Here is a 19,435-nt window from a genome sequence, read left to right as displayed (position 1 = left end):
CTTCAGCGCGCCCCACGCTCCAGGCAGCAGGCTGCTATCTGCAGCCTAGGGAGCCCTACGGGAACTCCCGCGGGCTCCCCAGGCTTGCGGATATCTGCCCGAAGCGCAGGGCACTCTGCTTCAGCGCGCCCCGCGCTCCGGGCAGCAGGCTGCTCTCCGCAGCCTAGGGAGCCCTGCAGGAACTCCTGCGGGCTCCCCAGGTTTGCTGATAGCTTCCTGAAGCCTGGAGAGCGAGAGGGGTCGGTGCGCACTAACCCCTCTCACTCTCCACGCTTCAGCGAAAGTCTGCATTCGCCCCATAGGACGCACACAGATTTCCCCTTCATTTTTGGAGGGGAAAAAGTGCGTCTTATAGGGCAAAAAATACGGTAGATATATTGTCCAGTAACACCTTAGAAACCAACTAAGTTTGTTCTTGGTATGAGCTTTTATGCGCATGCACACTTCTTCAAATACACATTTTGTAATCAGATACACATACTGATATTGTAATCAGTCTCATCATTTCCCCCGCATCACAATGGGTTTTTCAGACTGCTTCCTTGTTCAAGGAAACTTTGCAATAAAAAAATAAATCAATGTTTGTTTGTTTTTGTTCAGTTTTGGAGGGATATTGTTGAAGATAATGAAGTACGTGACCTCATTTCAGACAGAAACAAATCTCAAGGTGAGTTACGTCAAATGAGCATTGGATTATATCTGGGGTATCTAGAGCAGAAACTGTTCAAGTGAATGTGTTGTCTTTTATAGATGCTACACCAGAAGACTGGATATGGGAGTCTTTATTTCATCCACCACGCAAGTTGGGCATTAACGATATTGAAGGACAACGGGTTCTCCAAATTGCAGTGATTTTACGAAATCTTTCCTTTGAGGAGGGAAATGTAAAGCTGTTGGCAGCTAATCGTACCTGTCTTCGTTTCTTATTACTCTCTGCTCACAGTCATTTTATTTCTCTAAGACAGTTGGGGCTTGACACATTAGGAAACATTGCCGCAGAGGTAAGAAACAAATTCAAAATATGCTCTTTATGAGTTAAAAGGCTTGAATCGCAAGGCTGGATTGAGTTTAAACATTAAGGATTCTCATATAAAAGGGGACTAGAGATCTTCCAGACTCTTTCCTGTTGTTTCTTATTATCTCTTCAAATATTTTTGAGAACAGCAAGTTTCTGCAGATATTTTTAGTCCACTGAAATTGTATCCCTGTGTTCTTCATAGCATGTACTTGTAATCATGGAATGCCTCATTTGGATGTAAAGATATGGGTTGTTTGTTTTGTTTCAAAGTAGTATCCCTGTTCTTTGTCTGGGATGAGATTAAACAATTAGATTTCATACCCTCACCCGAAATGTAACCCTTCACTAAAATCAAAATCCACAAATTGTCAATAATACTTTTACATTTAACACTGAAGATTGGCTACTGTTCTCCTAGCTTGCGCCCAGTGCATTCTTAATACAGTAAAAGTGGCTGTTTTAGACTTCCTTTGTGGTGTATTCAAAAGGGCCCTAATCTCTTCAAATTCTGGAAATGTCCTATACATTTAATGCTTATTTTTCCTGGTATGTTTAAAGCTATTGGCTGGCCTTCCAATATAATCTAAACAAGCCATAAAGTAGTGCAAACAAAGCCATACAGAACAATCCTATACATGCTTACTCAAAAATAAATCCTTTTGTTTTCACTGGGGTGCCAGATAAGAACAGATAGAACTGTAACCTTAGGCCGCAATCCTCTGCACATTTACTTGGCAATAATTTTCATTGAACTCAGAGAGAATTTTTAGTAGAAATGAATGGATTTGGACTGTTATTTCCTTTTGCTTTCAAAATTTCATACACGAGACTGAATTTAGTGGTAATAAAAACAGTGAAAGTTAATGAAGAACAAGCTTTACTTATCCACAGTACTGGAAATGATATAGCATCCATTTGAAAATGTTTTCAGTATTGAATGTGACATCTTTCTAATCATTTCGGTGATTGTAAATATTATTCTCCATTATAAGTACATCACTCAGGTAAAAGTGCTTTCTTTCTTTTTCAGCTTCTATTGGACCCTGTTGATTTCAAAACAACTCATCTAATGTTTCATACTGTTACAAAATGCTTAATGGCAAGAGATAGATTCTTAAAAATGAGGGGTAAGCTGTTATGTGGTTATTACTTCTAGTCTGGATAATTGAGGATAAAGATGTTTGGTTCTAAAATATTTGTTTTTGTTTCAGGCATGGAAATCTTGGCTAATCTTTGTAAAGCTGAGGACAATGGTGTCTTAATTTGTGAATATGTAGATCAAGAATCCTACAAAGAAATCATCTGTCATCTCACTTTGCCTGATGTGTTACTTGTCATATCAGCTTTGGAAGTGCTCTATATGCTCACTGAAATGGGTGAAGTGGCTTGTACTAAGATAGCAAAAGTTGACAAAAGCATAGGTAAGAGCAATTTTTTGAAATTATCAATATCCTTAGCTATAGGCTCACAGACATGTTTCTTATTAAGTAAACAACAGTTAATACAGTTCAGTGGGTAGAGAGTTTGAGTTGGATTGTAAAGGCATTGGTTCAAGTTCCCATTGTGCCACAAAAACTTATTGTGCTGTGATCTTAAAAGGTAAAGGTACCCCTGCCCGTACGGGCCAGTCGTGTCCGACTTTAGGGTTGTGCGCCCATCTCACTTAAGAGACCGGGGGCCAGCGCTGTCCGGAGACATTTCCGGGTCACGTGGCCAGCGTGACGAAGCTTCTCTGGCGAGCCAGCACCAGCGCAGCACACGGAAACGCCATTTACGTTCCCGCTATAAAGCGGTACCTATTTATCTACTTGCACTTAGGGGTGCTTTCGAACTGCTAGGTGGGCAGGAGCTGGGACCGAAAGACGGGAGCTCACCCCGCCGCGGGGATTCGAACCACCGACCATGCGATTGGCAAGCCCTAGGCGCTGAGGTTTTACCCACAGCGCCACCCGCGTCCCTGCTGTGATCTTAGCCAATTCCTATTTCGCAGACACTGTTACCCATTTGTAAAGTTGGAGTCATACATTTCCCCCCCCCCAAAAAAAACCCCAACACAAACAAGAATTGTAAAGGACTTTTGAAAATTAAAAGTGCTACATAAAAGTAAGGCTGTTGCAGTGCAGTTTTTTGTCATTTGCACCAAAGAAATGCATATTTTTCAACGAGGAAGGTTGCACAAAACTGTGCACAAAATAAATTATGCCAATAAGTAAGTTGTGTAAACTTGCTTAGTTTGCATGCTTTGTTCTGATCTCAGTAGTTGAGTATTTACAGAAAGAGGGTGGATGAAAAAAGTGATACAAAGTCAAGAAAAGTTAATAGTAAACTATGGAAGGTAGCAGATTAATATGCAGGTAGCATGACTAAAAACCACCAACGAAGGATATGTAGCCTTGGAGGACACCAAATGACTATCTTGTGATCTGGAGGCTCTTTTGATACTTTCCATTTTTGTCCATTAGAACATGGGTAGGCAAACTAAGGCCCGGGGGCCAGATCCGGTCCAGTCGCCTTCTAAATCCAGCCCGTGGACGGTCCGGGAATCAGCGTGTTTTTACATGAGTAGAATGTGTGCTTTTATTTAAAATGCATCTCTGGGTTATTTGTGGGGCATAGGAATTCATTCATATTTTTCTTCCAAAATATAGTCCGGCCCCCCACAACGTCTGAGGGACAGTGGACCAGCCCCTTGCTGAAAAAGTTTGCTGACCCCTGCATTAGAATATGGTTTCTTTTAATACCTTAGATTCTCAAGAGTCCATACTAAGTACTGGATTCTATGTCTGATGCTATGCTTTATTATCAAGTTGACACATTCATAAGAAACATGGTCTTCCTAGAACATCTTCAAATAACTGAATCTGTTCCCCCCCACCCAAGATTATACTAAATGACAAAAGCAGATATCTGGATTCTTCAATTATGATTTCAGTATAATACCTCCTTTGAGGGGGTTTTACAATCAAGTAGTATATAAAATTATGAGTTAAATGCAATAATAAATACCAGGCCAAGAAAAATGCATATACCAAACTTATAAAGCTGTTTTCATTTTCATCAGTTGAATAGAGAAAGCGTAATAAATGAATTGTCCTTCAGTTTCTATTGTGTTAATATTAACATGATTAATGTTAATGATTCAGATACATTAGTATGTCTGGTCTCAATGGACATCCAGATGTTTGGATCAGATGCACTCGGGGCTGTAAAACTTGTCGAACATCAGAGTACGAGCCATCTACTCTCCGATATCAGGCAGCAGCAAGTGGAGCAGGTTCCATCACATACTACCCCAGGTTAGTATTGCTGTTGCTAAACAAATTATATAAAAATTATATTGTATAGTGTATGGTGTTCACCTTTTACTGCATTGTTGGGGATCCTCCAGCCCATGGACCTAATTAGGCTAGCCAGGCCTCCCAGTTGGGCACACCAGGCCACTTTGAGCTAGCTACACCCACCTGTTAATTCATCAGACATCAGGTATGGGCTAGATAAAGCCATGGCTGCAAAGGAACAATTGGGAGCCTTAGAGTGTTTCTTTGGGACCCTGGCTTGCATTCAGCACTGATGGCATTGGACACCAAATAAATGCAAGCTCCACTACCTTCAGGCAGAGTTGCTCTCAGGAAAACAAGTCCAAATACACGTTTGAGAAATAGTAAGGGGTGGAAACTAAACAAATGAAAAGGGTGGTGAGGTGGTGGTTTAAATCCTTGACCCCGACTGTTATTTCTGTTCCATAGCATCAAGAGCACCACATGTTGCTCCACCACCAGGAATAGTAGAAATTGACAGTGAAAAATTTGCATGCCAGTGGTGAGTACATAATTCAAGGATTTTAATGCTGGGAGAGAAAGCCAACCATAGGAGAATGTTTAAATTTAAAATATTTTCATTTTAAAGGTTGATGTATATTTTAGAAATAAAAATATTCTGATGTTGTTTAGAAGAAATATTAATCAGCTAATTTGAACATTGCTGTGTAGTAGTGCACAGCCTTTTCAAGAAAGGCTGAATGATACAATATTCCTTTCTATTTTAAGTGTCATGGTTTTCAGATAAGAGCATAAAGCATTTAATTATATCTTCACAGCAAGGGGCTTGATTTTTACCCTTGTATTAAGATGGCTGTTGTATGTTCTGCTCTTTCTTTCTTTCTTTCTTTCTTTCTTGTTACATCCCGTGCTTAAATGTTTTCATAGATTTGCACATTTTCATACATAAGCACTATGTCTCTCGCTGTGTGTGTGTGTGTGTGTGTGTGTAGTTCAGAAATGTTTATATCAAGGAAGCACAGCTTAGTGTGATAATTTTTGTTGAAGAAACACTGATATATTAGCCTTTACATTAGGCCACCATAGCACCATCCTATACTATATTCATTGGAATATAAAATTCATTATCATACTGTAGGAATAAGCAACTGTATAGTCTTTTTCAAGAGGTGCCAGACCTACTGTATTGCCATCTGTACAGGTGCTTACCAGGCTGCATGTGTAACTGGAAAACATTCCAAAGTAATATCAAAGCCATGAAGAGACTTTATTTTGCAGGGCAGTGGAAGAGATCCAAAGGCCAGCCAGTGTCCCATGGAACTGGAGTTGCATCCAGAACCTTATGCAGTGCACAGAGGCTCTTTGTCAGAAATGTAGATGTAGGAAGTGCTTCTTAAAAAGTTTGAAAAACATGGTTGCAGAACAGTAAGCCAGTTAGTTTTTGCATATGTGCTTATATAGTTTGTTTCTCTCTCCCAAATCGTTTCCTTAGGTTGAATGCCCATTTTGAGGTCAATCCAGATTGTTCAATCTCCCGAGCTGAAATGTACTCTGAATACCTCTCCACGTGCAGCAAACTAGCTCGCGGTGGAATCCTAACATCAACTGGATTTTATAAATGTCTTCGGTAAGTTTAACTTATTCACAGAATAAATCACAGCCTGGGGATGTGTGGTGTTCTGCAGTTTGTATTGATTTGCAAATTTAAGGAGAAAGTGTGCTATGGATATGACCATCTTGTATTGTTAAAGGTGGTAGTTGTTGGTATAACCATTGTTTTTGCTATTTTCAAACATTCCATGTGGGTTTTTCATTTTATCTTAGCTATCTTTTGAAAACCCAAACCTAAAACCTGGAGCCAAGAGTCTGGGAGACCTTCCTTTGAACCTGCTGATCTATAAGAAAAAGTAGCTGTGGGATGCAAGCAGCATACTATGCTGAAGAAATCTAGAACATTTTATAGTGCTTTTTCTTTCTTGCCTTAGATTTCCACCTCGCCCTTAAATAGCAATCATTGCCATGGCCCATATGTACTCCATTGCCTTTTTGAAATTTTCTCAGGCTTAGAAGGCACAGTTTCCTTCCTGTGCTGTTCCCTGTTTTAAAAATAACTGGATGGAATTCAGTACTATTTTTCTTCCAGCACTCGTTTTCTGTCTCCCTCTGATCCATTCTTCTTCCCAAGTGCTCCACTACTGTGTTCTCTTCTCCATACCAATTCCATTGCCAATGCCCACACTTCCTTGGTGCTGAAACATGAACTGATCATTGCTTACAGCAGGCTTGGTTGGGAAGCACTGATATAATCGCTACTTCAGAACCCTCACGTTTGGCAGGAAACTGAAATGTCCATCAATTGCCTTGAGGAATGGTTTTTCTGACGTAGTTTACCACAATACTTAGAAAATATACTTGCATACAAAGCTAGATTTTATGCTCAGAAGATCATTGAAAAAAGCTAGCAAAATGAATTAGTATATCACTGCTACCAATAATGTGTTTGTTTGCTTGCTTGTGTTTGGCAGAACTGTCTTTCCCAATCACTCAGTGAAGAGAATAGAGGATACAAATAACAATGGGCAGGCACATATTCATGTGTTAGGAGTGAAAAGGAGGGCTATACCTCTCCCTATTCAGATGTACTATCAGCAACAACCTTCGACAACACCCGTCCTTCGGGTTGATTCTGTTCCTGATGTAGCTCCTTCTCCTTCACCAGCAGGTAATTTATATACTGTGAATATTTTATGTTGAGTTTTGAATTGATTCAGAGCATAAAATGTTGGGCTGGTTCAAGTACTGCAGTATTATGTCAAATGTTGACCAAGAGTCGCGCATGTTTTGGGATGGTGCTGCCCTAGCTGGCAAGGTTGGAGTCATGCAGGGGCAGCAGCAGGAGCATAATGCCAGTATGCTTTGTCCATCAGTGAACCCACACAGCCCCAACTTCTCCACCACCCCATGCGGCTAAACAGGAGTGACACCCGTGTTGGGAAGGCAGGTCTGGCCACTATACAGTGGTACCTCGCAAGACGAATGCCTCGCAAGACAAAAAACTCGCTAGACGAAAGGGTTTTTTGAGCTGCTTCGCAAGACGATTTTCCCTATGGGCTTGCTTCGCAAGATGGAAACGTCTTGCAAGTTTGTTTCCGTTAATACAGTTGCGACTTGACTTCGAGGAGCAACTCATAGAACGCGGTGTGGTTGCCTTTTTTGAGGTTTTAAAGACTCTGGTGATTTTTGAAGCTTTTCCAAAACTTTCCCGACACCGTGCTTCGCAAGACGAAAAAAATCGCAAGACGACAAAACTCGCGGAACGAATTAATTTCGTCTTGCGAGGCACCACTGTACATGCTGCTACCCATTGTTGTTGTTGTTTAGTCGACTCTTCGTGACCCCATGGACCAAAGCACGCCTGTCTTCCACTGCCTCCCGCAGTTTGCTGCTACCCGTAGAGACATATATACCCAGTGTGGCATGGGAACTAAGGTTACACGCACATGCATTCTGGCTCTTTTCTGCATCTAGAGTCTGATGCAGTTGATTATGTATAGCCTGCCATATGATCCTTCCACTACAAAGAGAAGGCATGCAGATCATATGGGTGAGACATTCCTGCTGATGTGCAGGGCAGTCCCTGACATTCTGCATGGAGGCTGAGGGGGAGCCTGTGTTCCAAAGCCATGTGTTTACTAAGCTGCCCTGGAATTGTGATTTTTTTTCCAAAAGCAAGATATACATGATATAAGTGTACTGCATGGTGGGCTGGTGTGTGAAATCACCGTATTTTTCTGTCTATAAGACGCCCCCTATTTTGGGGGACTCAGATTTAAGAAAATGGGGGGGAGATGTATCCATGTATAAGACGCCCCCTAATTTTTGACATTTTAAAGGGAAAAAACCTAGTCTTATACATGGAAAAATACGATATGCAGATATACATATACACAACCCTGGAGACAACACTACAATGCTTTGGAAACCATTTTTCTGGGGGTAGAGGAGATTACTTCAGCTGGTTTCCATGTTAGTTGATGTAAATAATGCAAATTATTATTTAACAACTTAAATCGTAAGCCTGCATTTTGTAGCACACTGATGTTATCCAAAAGCAGGTCATGTGTACCTGGCAAATTGGGCATTCAGCTGGGGTGAACCAGAACAACAACAACAATTTTATTATTTATACCCCACCCGTCTGGCTGGATTGCTTCAGGCACTCTGGGCTGCTTCCAACATATATAAAAACATGAAAAGTCAAACTTACTGATACATGGCTGCCTTCAGATGTCTTCTAAAAGTTCTGTAGTTCTTTATCTCCTTATGATGGCATTTCACACCATTGTTGGCCCTTGGAGTTATAAGGAGAGGAAGGGACATACATGGACACCAAGTACAGTGATAGATACTTGAACCTCTGTCTGGTATGTACAAAGTCTGTGGTTAGTGCTGACTCCAAAGCTAATTAAAAAACCATGCGTGTTTAAGTTAACTAATAATACTTCTACTTTGAAATGTTGCTTGCTATAATCTCAAGGTTCCTACTAATGGCCTCCCCCCCCCCATTTTATTTGGTCTACAGGACTCCCACATGGACCGCCAAGTGTTGGAAACTATTTTCCAAGGACCTCTATTAACAATCAGTCTTCAACTCTAACTGCAACACAAATGTCTTTTCCTATTCAAGGTGCACCTGCAGTGGTACAGACTGGCTCCAGGATACTACAGAACCCTTCAGTTCACAGTCAGCAACAACAAAATGCTCCCATGACGGTCATACAGAACAAAGCTCCAATTTCTTGTGAAGTAGTCAAGGCCACAGTCATACAGAGCACCGTTCCCCAGTCTGCAGTTCCTGTTACTATCGCTGTAGGCGGTGGCGCACAACCTTCCAATCAGAATCCTAGCATTGCAGGGCCACAGCCCTCCGTTACTGTTGTCAGCTCTCAGACTTTGCTTCATCAACCTGTAATTCAGCAGTCCCCTTTGCACGCGGTGGTACCGGGACAAATACCCTCAGGCACTCCTGTTACGGTAATTCAACAAGCTGTACCTCAGGGCCATATATTTGGCAGAGTACAGAACATACCAGCATGCACATCAGCCGTTTCCCAGAGTCAACAGCTCATTACCACATCATCACAGCCAGTACAAACATCATCTCAGCAGTCCACAGCTGGTAACCAGCAACAAGACACGGTCATCATAGCACCTCAGCAGTATGTCACAACTTCATCTTCCAATATAGTTACTGCTACTACAGTTCAGAATTTCCAAGTTGCTGCTGGACAGGTGGTTACGATCGCTGGCGTCCAAAATCCACCGACATCTAGAGTAGGGTTTCAGAACATTGCACCAAAGCCCCTCCCTTCTCAGCAAGTTCCCGCAACAGTGGTACAGCAGCCCATGCAGCCATCACAGCAACAGCAGCCTCCACCACCTCAGCAAAGTGTCGTGATCGTAAGCCAGCCAGCTCAGCAAGGTTCAACGTACGCACCAGCCATTCACCAAATTGTTCTTACCAATCCCGCTTCGATACCCACTGGCCAAGCTGTCCAGTTGGGTGGGCAGCCAAACCTAACGCCAGCTTCCTCCCCGTCACCTGGACCAATTTCAAATAATCAAGTCCCTACCGTAATATCCTCTCCACCGCTCACCCCGCAAACGCAAGGACCCCCTCCCACGGTCAGCCAGATGCTTTCTGTGAAGAGGCAGCAGCAGCAGCAGCAGCAGCATTCACCAGCACCGTCCCAGCCACAGATACAAGTCCAGCAGCAACAGCAGGTACAGATGCAAGTTCAGTCGCAGCAAAATAACCCAGCAGTGGGCCAGCCTCCTCCTAGTGAGTCAAGCCTGATAAAACAGCTGTTGCTTCCTAAGCGAGGCCCATCGACTCCTGGAGGCAAGCTAATTCTCCCAGCGCCGCAGATTCCTCCTCCAAACAACGCAAGAGCTCCCAGCCCTCAAGTGGTTTATCAGATGGCAAATAACCAAACACCAAGTTTTGGAGTTCAAGGGCAGTCTTCAGCTCAGCCACTCCTAGTTGGACAGCAAAACGTTCAGTTGGTGCAGAGTGCAATCCAGCCCCAAGGAACAGTCCAAACAGTTCCCATTTCCAATTTACAAATATTGCCAGGCCAGTTGATCTCAAATAGTCCAGCAACCATTTTCCAAGGGACTTCTGGCAATCAGGTCACCATAACAGTTGTGCCAAATACTAGTTTTGCTACGGCAACTGTGAGTCAGGGAAATGCGATCATTGCTCCAGCTGGAATTGCGGTGAGTGGCACTCAGGCAGGAGTTGGGCTGCAGGTGCAAACGCTTCCACCTACCCAGGCACCTCTAGCCGGACAATCGTCATGTTCTGCTGCTGCTCCCCCATTCAAAGGAGACAAAATCATTTGCCAAAAGGAAGAAGAAGCAAAGGAGGCAACAGGTTTACATATTCACGAGCGTAAAATTGAGGTCATGGAGAACCCTTCTTGCCGAAGAGGAGCTGCAAACACCAGCAATGGCGATGCAAAGGAAAACGAAACACAAGCGGGAAGTCTTCTAAACGGAAGAAAACATGACTCCAGTCTACCTCCAGCTAACTCAGGGAAAACTCAGAATGAGGCCAATCAGTTCTCGCAGGTCAGTAATGGACCGTCGTTAGACTTGGGTGAAAACGGAGCTCTTGGAAAGCAGAACTCTGAGCAACCAGAAACGCAGGAAATTAAAAGTGATTTGAGGAAACCCCTTGTTAATGGAATCTGTGACTTTGAAAAAGGCGATGGTTCCCATTTAAGCAAAAACATTCCAAATCACAAAACTTCCAATCATGTAGGAAATGGTGAGATTTCTCCAGTAGAACAAGGGAATATGGATGCCACACAACAAGATGCTGCCAAAGGTGATCAAGGGGAAAGATTTTCCAACGGACCTGTATTAGGTTTGGGTACTACGTCTGCTGTCAGCAGTACACAAGAGGCTTCAAAACTGTTAACCCAGCAACTTAGTGGTACCATTGCTGATGTACCTAATGGACCTCTAGCTTCAAGTTTGAATTCAGATGTGCCTCAGCAACGCCCAAGTGTAGTAGTTTCGCCACAGTCAACAGCCTCTGTTATACAGGGGCATCAAATCATAGCAGTTCCACACTCAGGACCTCGTGGGCCCCTGGCTACCCTGTCATCTGAAGTTCGGTCGACTAATGGCACAGCAGAATGCAAAACTGTAAAGAGGCCAGCAGAGGATAACGATAGGGAAAATGTTCCAGGAATCCCAAATAAAGTAGGAGTTAGAATTGTTACAATCAGTGACCCTAACAAGGCTGGCTGCAGTGCAACTATGGTTGCTGTGCCAGCTGGAGCAGATCCAAGTACTGTAGCAAAAGTAGCAATAGAAAGTGCTGCTCAGCAAAAGCAGCAACAGCAACAGCAACATCCAGTACCATACATGCAAAGTATGGTCACACAGGTAGGTCCAGAGCCTTTGTTTTTACTTATTTTAGCTACCCAACTCTCTCTTCTCTGTGTGTGTGTTGTGTGTGTGTGTGTGTGTGTGTGTGTGTGTGTGTGTGTGTAGAGATGTACAAATTCCACTTTTGCATTATTTCGTACACTAGCTTGGAAATGTTAAGAAAACTGTTTTGTACATTCATATACTGATGTGGTATCACTCGCTGTTATTGTTTAAGCAATGGGAGTATAGTACAGCTTAAATTCACTGAAATGATCTGCAGTCTATCAGGATATAATTTGATTATGCACAGGCAAACCTTTTGTATTCACTTATTTTATTGTGGGTTCTCTTCGGAAAACTGAGTGATGTTTCCTTGCATTTTACAGTTTTAACGTGATTTTGTTCCTGCATATGTCGCATTCAAGCCTGTGTTTTGCATCTTAATGCCTCTATTTGCAATTGATGTCTTATTTATGCAGCATGTATACTTTACATATGCCTTATGCAGCTTTGTATAAAACAAACATGTAACTAAGGGATATATTAGCAAGGTTATTCCCTTCTGCATAAAGATTTATTACAAAAATTGGAGGATTATTGAAATGGTTGAGACATTTGAGCATGAAATTGATAATATCAGCTCTTCATCAGTAGATGTACTGTCTCTTCACTGGATCAAACAATATCATTTTTCTTACTACTTCATCTGCTATATATATTGTTAATTATCTTCATTTTGATGAAAGCAATATGTATGTGACATTACCTCCACTTATTTTTGGGTCCTTGTGTTCAACAATAGAGCTGCAGTACTGAAAGTAAAACTGCTCGCTTTCCCCTGATGTGTGCATTTTGTTGCTGGTGTGCTAGAGAGACATTTGCAGCTTTAAAAACTCCTGAGATGAATATATAGCTCACCTACTGTTCCACAGTAGAGGATTTATCTGGGAGAAATATGTTTCTCATATCAAAGGGGCACATTCAGATGCTTTTTTAGATTGTATCAATTTAATCTATTTATATCCCACCTTTCCACATGGTGGCTTATAAAAAATTAAACAATATTCAGTCATTCCAAAACTATACAACAAAAACAGCAGAAAATCAAATCTCTAGCAAAGCCATCATTAAAATGAATAACATGACAAACAGGAATTAGAAAAAGGGGGAAAGCCTTGAAGCCATGTCCAAAATGAAGTTCTGAAGAAAACATAGTGAAATCTTAGGGAGTGGGTCACTTGATTGTGGAAATCCAGCATACACACATTTTAGATGCATTAGAAGAAACAGTCTAGTTTTCTTCAGTTTCTCCACAGTCAAGTTGCCAAAAAAGCAACAACTGGAAATGGGATAGAAGCAGGCCAAGTTTGGCACTTTTCTGTTGCATTGATTTCATCAAGAGAGACTAGGGCATAGGTTTTTAAGCAGTATTGATTTCCGTGGAAAAGCGCTAAGCTTTGGCTGAATTGTGCCTTTCTGCAGACTATAATATGAATGACTGTATAATTACAACTGGGTGTGCCCATAATGTGCAAATTTATTCATCTCTGTTCTGTTGTATATATCATCAGGATCATCCACAGAGCACTTATGGGTGATCTTGTACACCTCTTTTTTTACCCTCCAACTTACTGAGCTCTGCAGCGTGTTCAGTTTTCGGACTTGAAATACTTGTAACTCTACTAGCCAAACAGCATGGATATTTATTGTTATTTATTTTTGTCCACCGGCAGTGTCTCTGTTTTGTCAGGATGCAGCGTCAGTATGTTAGCCCCCACCTATTATTCCTCCAGGTACAAGTTCAGCATTGACGCAGCTTCATCCAGTTCACATCCAAAGGAGAAATGAAGCATATTTCACTCACATATCGGCGACACTGATCTTGCTTTGTGTCCTTCTCTTGGCAAGTGCCAATAGAAACGCTGTATCTAAGCAGATACAATTCCGCAGTCCATGTGGGATATGTGACCAGAGATATGAATTACGTTCCTAAGTTGTGCTTTGTTAGTTGTAAGCCAATAATGTTTTAATGCTGTCAATCCACTCAACCATGAAAGGCAACTTGCCCACTGGTACCAATTGTGCCTATAACACACAGCTTTGGGAAAATCTGGGGTGCTTTCTAGGTAGCGGCCTCGGTTCACATACAGTAGACTCTCCTGCATGCCCCAGGATCCTCTTGAACAGGCAGGGGGTTTTTGATGGATGTATAGATATTCCATGGAGGCAAGTCAGTGCCGAAAGCATTCCCTAAATGTGGAAAAATGGAAAGCTACTCAAACAGAATGTGGTATGTGAATTCACGCACAAAAGGGAAAGTCCCCTGCTGCATAGAGTCAGCTGCACTGCTCTGCTCTCATAGCCCTTCACCGGTTGAATATCTAATTTGTGCTGCTGGAGGAAAGAGTGATGCTGGACTGAAGAGTGGGCAATCTCCGCATTGGAACAAGCACCATGTACATGCCTTCAGTGGTTGGATGCCAGGAATTCTTTTATTTACATCCCTGCTCCCAGAAACCTCTTGTTTTTGTATGTTTGTGGATCACACTTCATGGGATGGGGACAAAGGTATCAGAAAGCTTGAAAAAAGATCTACTCTAGCACAAGAAGAAAAAATATTTTTAGTAAGGATTTTTCTCAGTCTTGAATTTCAGTGTCTATCCTATTAATTGGACCAGTACCTTAGTCTAGGGGTTCCCAAACTGTGGTCCATAAGCTTCATTCAAGTGGTCTGTGGTTTGTCTGTAAAACTGCAATTAAATATCACACAGCATCAGTACATTATAATTACTACAATAGGCCGAAAAATCATTAAGTGGTGTAATGAACACCTACAGCAAATTTCAAGTGGTCTGGACAGAAAAGGGTTTGGGAACCAGTAGCTAGACCATGAATAAGAAGTTTCACAGTAGTTATAATTTCTTGAAAATGTACTTAAAAGTTGGCCAGCAGGTGGGCTGAAAACATTCCTCTATTGGATGACATAATTATGACATCACAATCCTGTTTGTTTAGCTGCTTAGACTACAGGTATTGAGCTAGACTATTACTATGTATCCTGCTGTCCCTTTACAAGCCACAAAATCTTGTCAAGCCTCTAAGGTGAGAAGGCTGCAGCTATTAAGTGGGTGGAAAGATGAGAGAGGGCATGGAAGAGTTCTTTCTCTTGTCTGCCTCTCATTCCTTGGGAAATTAGGAATGTGAAAGACAGGAGAGGGAGGCAGGAGAGCATATCCAGAAGAGAGGAAGTGCCAGAGAAATATAATGTGTGTGTTTGGGGTCATGGTTATCTTGTTGCAAGGGGATGGTCCCTAGGTTGACGGACCAGAAGACAAAGCAAGGGAGATTGCTTTTGGGCTGTGGGGAGAGAGAGCTGATAGGTTGAAGCTCCTCCTCTTTCTTGGGAGCTGAAGCGATGCTTGAATTCGATAAGGATTCCTTTCTTTTAGAAATAAGAGTGCCAACTGCTGTGGAATGCCTGTTCTTTAATTCTAAGGCTGCAGTAGTTCACTAATGAAGGAACGCTGTATATGCTCAACATGATTCATAGCTATTGTAAATATTACAGGAGCCATCCCTGGTACTTTCCCCTCCCTCTGCGTTTTTTAGTTCTGCAGCTGTAATCATATTAATTACTTCAGCAATCGCTATAGGGACCACAACTGCTGTCCCCTCTTGCATAGTTTGCATTAAAATATGGTGAAGCTGGGTGGAACTGTGAATTGCAAGTGTTTCTGAACCTAAAATGTTGGAAGATATGTTCCTCATTCAGGAAATGTTTGTATGTGTGGACATATTTTGGAACCTTTTCTGCCTGAAAGTATTACCAGGTCAAGAGGGGGGAAAATGGCCTGTAGTGTAACAGCACATGACAATGATAGCATCAGTAGGAGAATTCTCAGTAACAGTGATGCCTTAATCATGTTTGCTATAGCAGGGCAGCATTTTCAGTCTTCCCCCAGGATTGAAGTTTCCAGACAACTTTAAAGTACATTTTTCTGAAACCTCTAAGAGCTACAGTACTGACTGTTGTTCCACTACCTATTGAATGACTGATTGATGACTGACACTGAAATCTGACTTACAGGAAATACCATTATTGTGGTTATTGTATAAGGATATTGGGCTCAGCTACATTCCTCATTCCTTTTCTGTTTTGTTGTTGTATTATATTTTTTTAAATGTCAAAATGTTAGCCTTTTCTTGTTTATAGACAATAGTTCCAGAGAAAAGTCTGCAGTCAAAGACTTGTGGAAGCTGACTTCCTTTGTTTCTTCCCTTCACCCTGAAAAGCCTCTCCGGAGAGTTGGGTGCCCCGCTGAATTGGGTGATTCCCACTCACTGATGGTGCCCCTCCCCAATTCTCAGGAGTTCCCCCCTCACACATACCCTTGACCTTATTGCACCTCAGCCCAGTCATATTCAGTAGGGTATCCTTGTTGAATGGTTACTTTAAATGTAAAGGTTCATCATTGTTCCACCCAATGTTAATGTCTTTAAGGGGCCAGAGCAAGGGCCAGAGCAAGATAACGAGACCCAGCTTTACAGCTGTGAAACATAGCAGGTGCTGCTGAGTTGTATTGATTAAGCTGTGTTGGTAATTGGGTGTAGTATATAAGGAGCAGCACCTAGCTCTCCCATTACCCTGGGGGATGGGTTGGTGGTTGGGTCTGGTTTGTTGTTGATGTATTTAGTGTTTAAGGAGTTTTTGTTTTTGTAATTAAAACCTTGTTTAAGTTATTTTTTAGTCCCTTTTTAATGCATGGTCTCCCCAGCAAGCTCTCTGCGCTACTAAACTGCAAATAGCCAACAATCCTTACTCTCAGGAGAGTCTTACTGTGGAGAGGATGGAGTTTTGGTGAAAGTAACAAAGATTCCTTTGTTCTTCTGTAATTGACACTAAGCAGAAACGAAACAAATCCAGATTTTTTACTTGTATTTTAGGAAAAGAGGAGTTTGATAAGTAAAAGTAGGGTTTTTTTAAAAAAAATGTATAGATGATGTCTCAAGTACTCTTCTAACCATTCTAATTTGTGAGACTTTGTAAAAAAAATGTTCTCTGTACAAAAACATAGCTTGTAGTGCCTCCCCCATCCGCTTGTGTAACTATGCTTACTAGATACTTGTAGAGTTAGAACTTCTTCTCAAATAAATGATCTCAATTTTTGTGTTATGTAGCAAGCCCCTATTACCTACTCAGAGCATCTCCAAAATGTTGATTGTTTCTAAATAACTGTGCGACTTTGTGTATATTCTGTTAATACACCCAAGTGATCTGAATTGCAAATTTTCATCTTGAGCATAGATTACTTTTTGAAACTTCTTGTTTTATGTTCTACTGCTTCAGATAACTTTTGACTATCAATTTATTTATTGTGTTCCTATTGCTTGTAGTGTGATGACCCTTATCCTATTTTATCTGTATGTTAATATGATAAAACTCCTGTCTCTCTCTCCTGTCTTACGTTATGACATGCCCTTGGGTTGTTCTTTACATGGATTACTTCAGCCCTGTTCCAGTGAAATTCCAACTGTATTGTTTGTTGGTATGTTTGTTTGTTTAAAAGTATTTGCAAAATGCTTTATGGCCATATCCTCACAAAATGATACTCAAGGAAGGAGTGATAACGATAAATAATGGCTATAACAGATAGTATTCAATAATTTCTCAGGGTAGTAGGTTTGAGCCCTACGCTGGGCAAAAGATTGCTGTATTGCAGTGGGTGAACTAGATGAGCCTTGTAGTCCCTTCAAACTATGATTCTATGATTTTTTTTTCAGTTAATGTCAGGCAGCAGCTCCAAATCCACTTTCTTAACATACTTGTGATCCCGGTTAAGGCAGTGAAGGCAAACGTCTATAAAGGCCACTTCAAGCCTGCGACATTAGGGGCAAAAAGTCAGCTGGAGCCACCATTAAGACCATCTCCCCCTTGCACTCACAAACCTAACAGATACTGACCGTGGGCACAAAAGAAGGACCCCTGCAGCAAATCTAAGTGTTTGGGCAGGATTATAATGAATGAAGGCAGTCCTTCAGATAACACAGCCCCAATCCATTTATAGTTTAGAAAGGTTAAACACTTTGAATTAGGCTGGAAATGTACTGGTACCCAGTGCAACACACAAAATTGGTGTATGTTAGCAATGAGGTGGAGGATTGGAAATGTACTCCTGTGGCCCACCTGACATTCCCCTATTGAATGACCACCATGTTTTAATGGGGCCTGTACCCTCACCCGTGAAATTGAAACCCCCTGAAATGTGTAACTACTGTATGGTTTGGGCCTCTTTTTAGAAATGTGGCATCCAGTGTGCAGGCGCCAAGAAAGTCAAATGTAATTCAGATCTCTATTAACATGGATATTCTATACATGTTTGCATTCAGGCTACTCTGTTCACAGATTCATTTGGGAATTGTTTAATTTTTCCAAAGCTCTTTTGTTTTTGGTTTTTTGCTGAGGTGCAATTTGTTAACACTTTCAGCTTAATTATGCTAAAACAAACCTATGACAGTCTGAAGCTGAGACACTGCATCAAACCAATTGGCTATGTAGCCCAGTTCTCCTTCAAACTCTCCGACTGATGTCTTTCCTGGTCTGTTCCCTGACAGCCTTTTTAACGTGAGAAGCCATGGACTTGGTCTGGAAACTGTGAAAACAAGAAAGGATATGTTCTTTATTGCCCACATTTCAGAGCTGGGCTTTGGAGAGACAATAGGGCTGAATTTAATTAAGTTGTTAAGCTAGTGGAAGCAATGAATCCTGCTAGTGCAACAAGACTTTTCCCACCGATGAACCACTTCCCGCCTCACCAGATCTGCTTGGGGAGGTCAGGATTACTACCAGAACCCTGAGGGCATTGAGAGATGGGGTTGTTCCAGCTGGCAAGCAGAAATATTTCCATTGATGGAACAATCTGCTTAGCACTGTTGAATTGCACCTGTAGTTTTGGATTCTAAGACAAGTGAGTAGAAGGGAATTTACAGAATGACATTTCAATCCCTTCCTCCCTCTTGCTGCCTGGATCCACAGAAGAGCATCCCTAGGGGGTTGAGCTCTCCTGAGCAATGTGGGACGGGATACAAGCAGGCGAAACGTACCCAGTTTGGTGGGTTGGGGAAGGTGGTCCTGACCAATGTAGGATGGAGTATGAGGGGCTGCAGGAGTCCAGCATTGACACCTGGACCTTGTCGCATTGTTCAAGACACCGTGATGCTCTGGAGAGGCTTTTCAACGGGCATAAGTGGCTGTCCTTCTATGAACCTTCTTCCATTCACCTTTCTCAAGATGAACTTCATTAGCAGTAGATTCAGAACAGACAAAGGACTGCTTCACACAGCAGATTTAACTAATGGAATTCACTAAGCAAGTTCATAAAGGATGGTCTATCAGTGGCTCTTTGCCATGATAGCACAATGAAACCTACCAGTTGTTGCAAGATCAATAGCAAGGAAGGGCTGTTGCCATCAGGTCCTACTTGTTGGCTTTTTCTAGCAGTGCTAGAAATGGGATTGTAGACTACGAAGCCCTTTCATGGATCCAATAGGGCTCTAGTTTCATTCGTTCTTTACATTTATTGACAAAGGATACACACTTGTTAAATGCTGTAGAAATCTGTGAATTTTTTTACTGGATTCTGTACAGAATCATTCATTCTATAGAGTACATTATGCTTGTATCCAAGTAGTCCTACAG

At 41.8% G+C, this 19,435-nt stretch overlaps 1 protein-coding gene and 1 long non-coding RNA gene across 4 annotated transcripts in view; one reads left to right on the top strand and one right to left on the bottom strand.

The window, feature by feature from the left end:
- Nucleotides 1-19,435, top strand: part of ARID2 (AT-rich interaction domain 2) — a 118,159-nt gene that overhangs the window by 83,687 nt on the left and 15,037 nt on the right. For 2 of the 3 annotated variants that reach the window (XM_081022248.1, XM_081022249.1), the window contains 9 exons: nt 601-667; nt 751-1,001; nt 2,049-2,145; nt 2,230-2,439; nt 4,162-4,314; nt 4,765-4,837; nt 5,789-5,923; nt 6,822-7,018; nt 8,879-11,754. In XM_081022248.1, the coding sequence (XP_080878374.1) occupies nt 601-667; nt 751-1,001; nt 2,049-2,145; nt 2,230-2,439; nt 4,162-4,314; nt 4,765-4,837; nt 5,789-5,923; nt 6,822-7,018; nt 8,879-11,754 (4,059 nt within the window). The remainder of the gene's footprint in view (nt 1-600; nt 668-750; nt 1,002-2,048; nt 2,146-2,229; nt 2,440-4,161; nt 4,315-4,764; nt 4,838-5,788; nt 5,924-6,821; nt 7,019-8,878; nt 11,755-19,435) is intronic. The other variant, XM_081022250.1, reaches the window with a different exon arrangement.
- Nucleotides 13,438-14,776, bottom strand: LOC308486077. Its single transcript, XR_013990922.1, has 3 exons — nt 14,575-14,776; nt 14,421-14,481; nt 13,438-14,336 (listed from the first exon to the last, which is right to left on the bottom strand). It is a non-coding gene; the product is annotated as an uncharacterized lncRNA (long non-coding RNA).

This window comes from Podarcis pityusensis (genome assembly GCF_964106645.2).
Source record: "Podarcis pityusensis genome assembly, chromosome: 10".
In the NCBI taxonomy this organism is placed as follows: Eukaryota; Metazoa; Chordata; class Lepidosauria; order Squamata; family Lacertidae; genus Podarcis; species Podarcis pityusensis.
The sequence above is the reverse complement of the archived record's forward strand: the minus strand, read 5'-3'. Positions and strand labels throughout refer to the sequence as shown.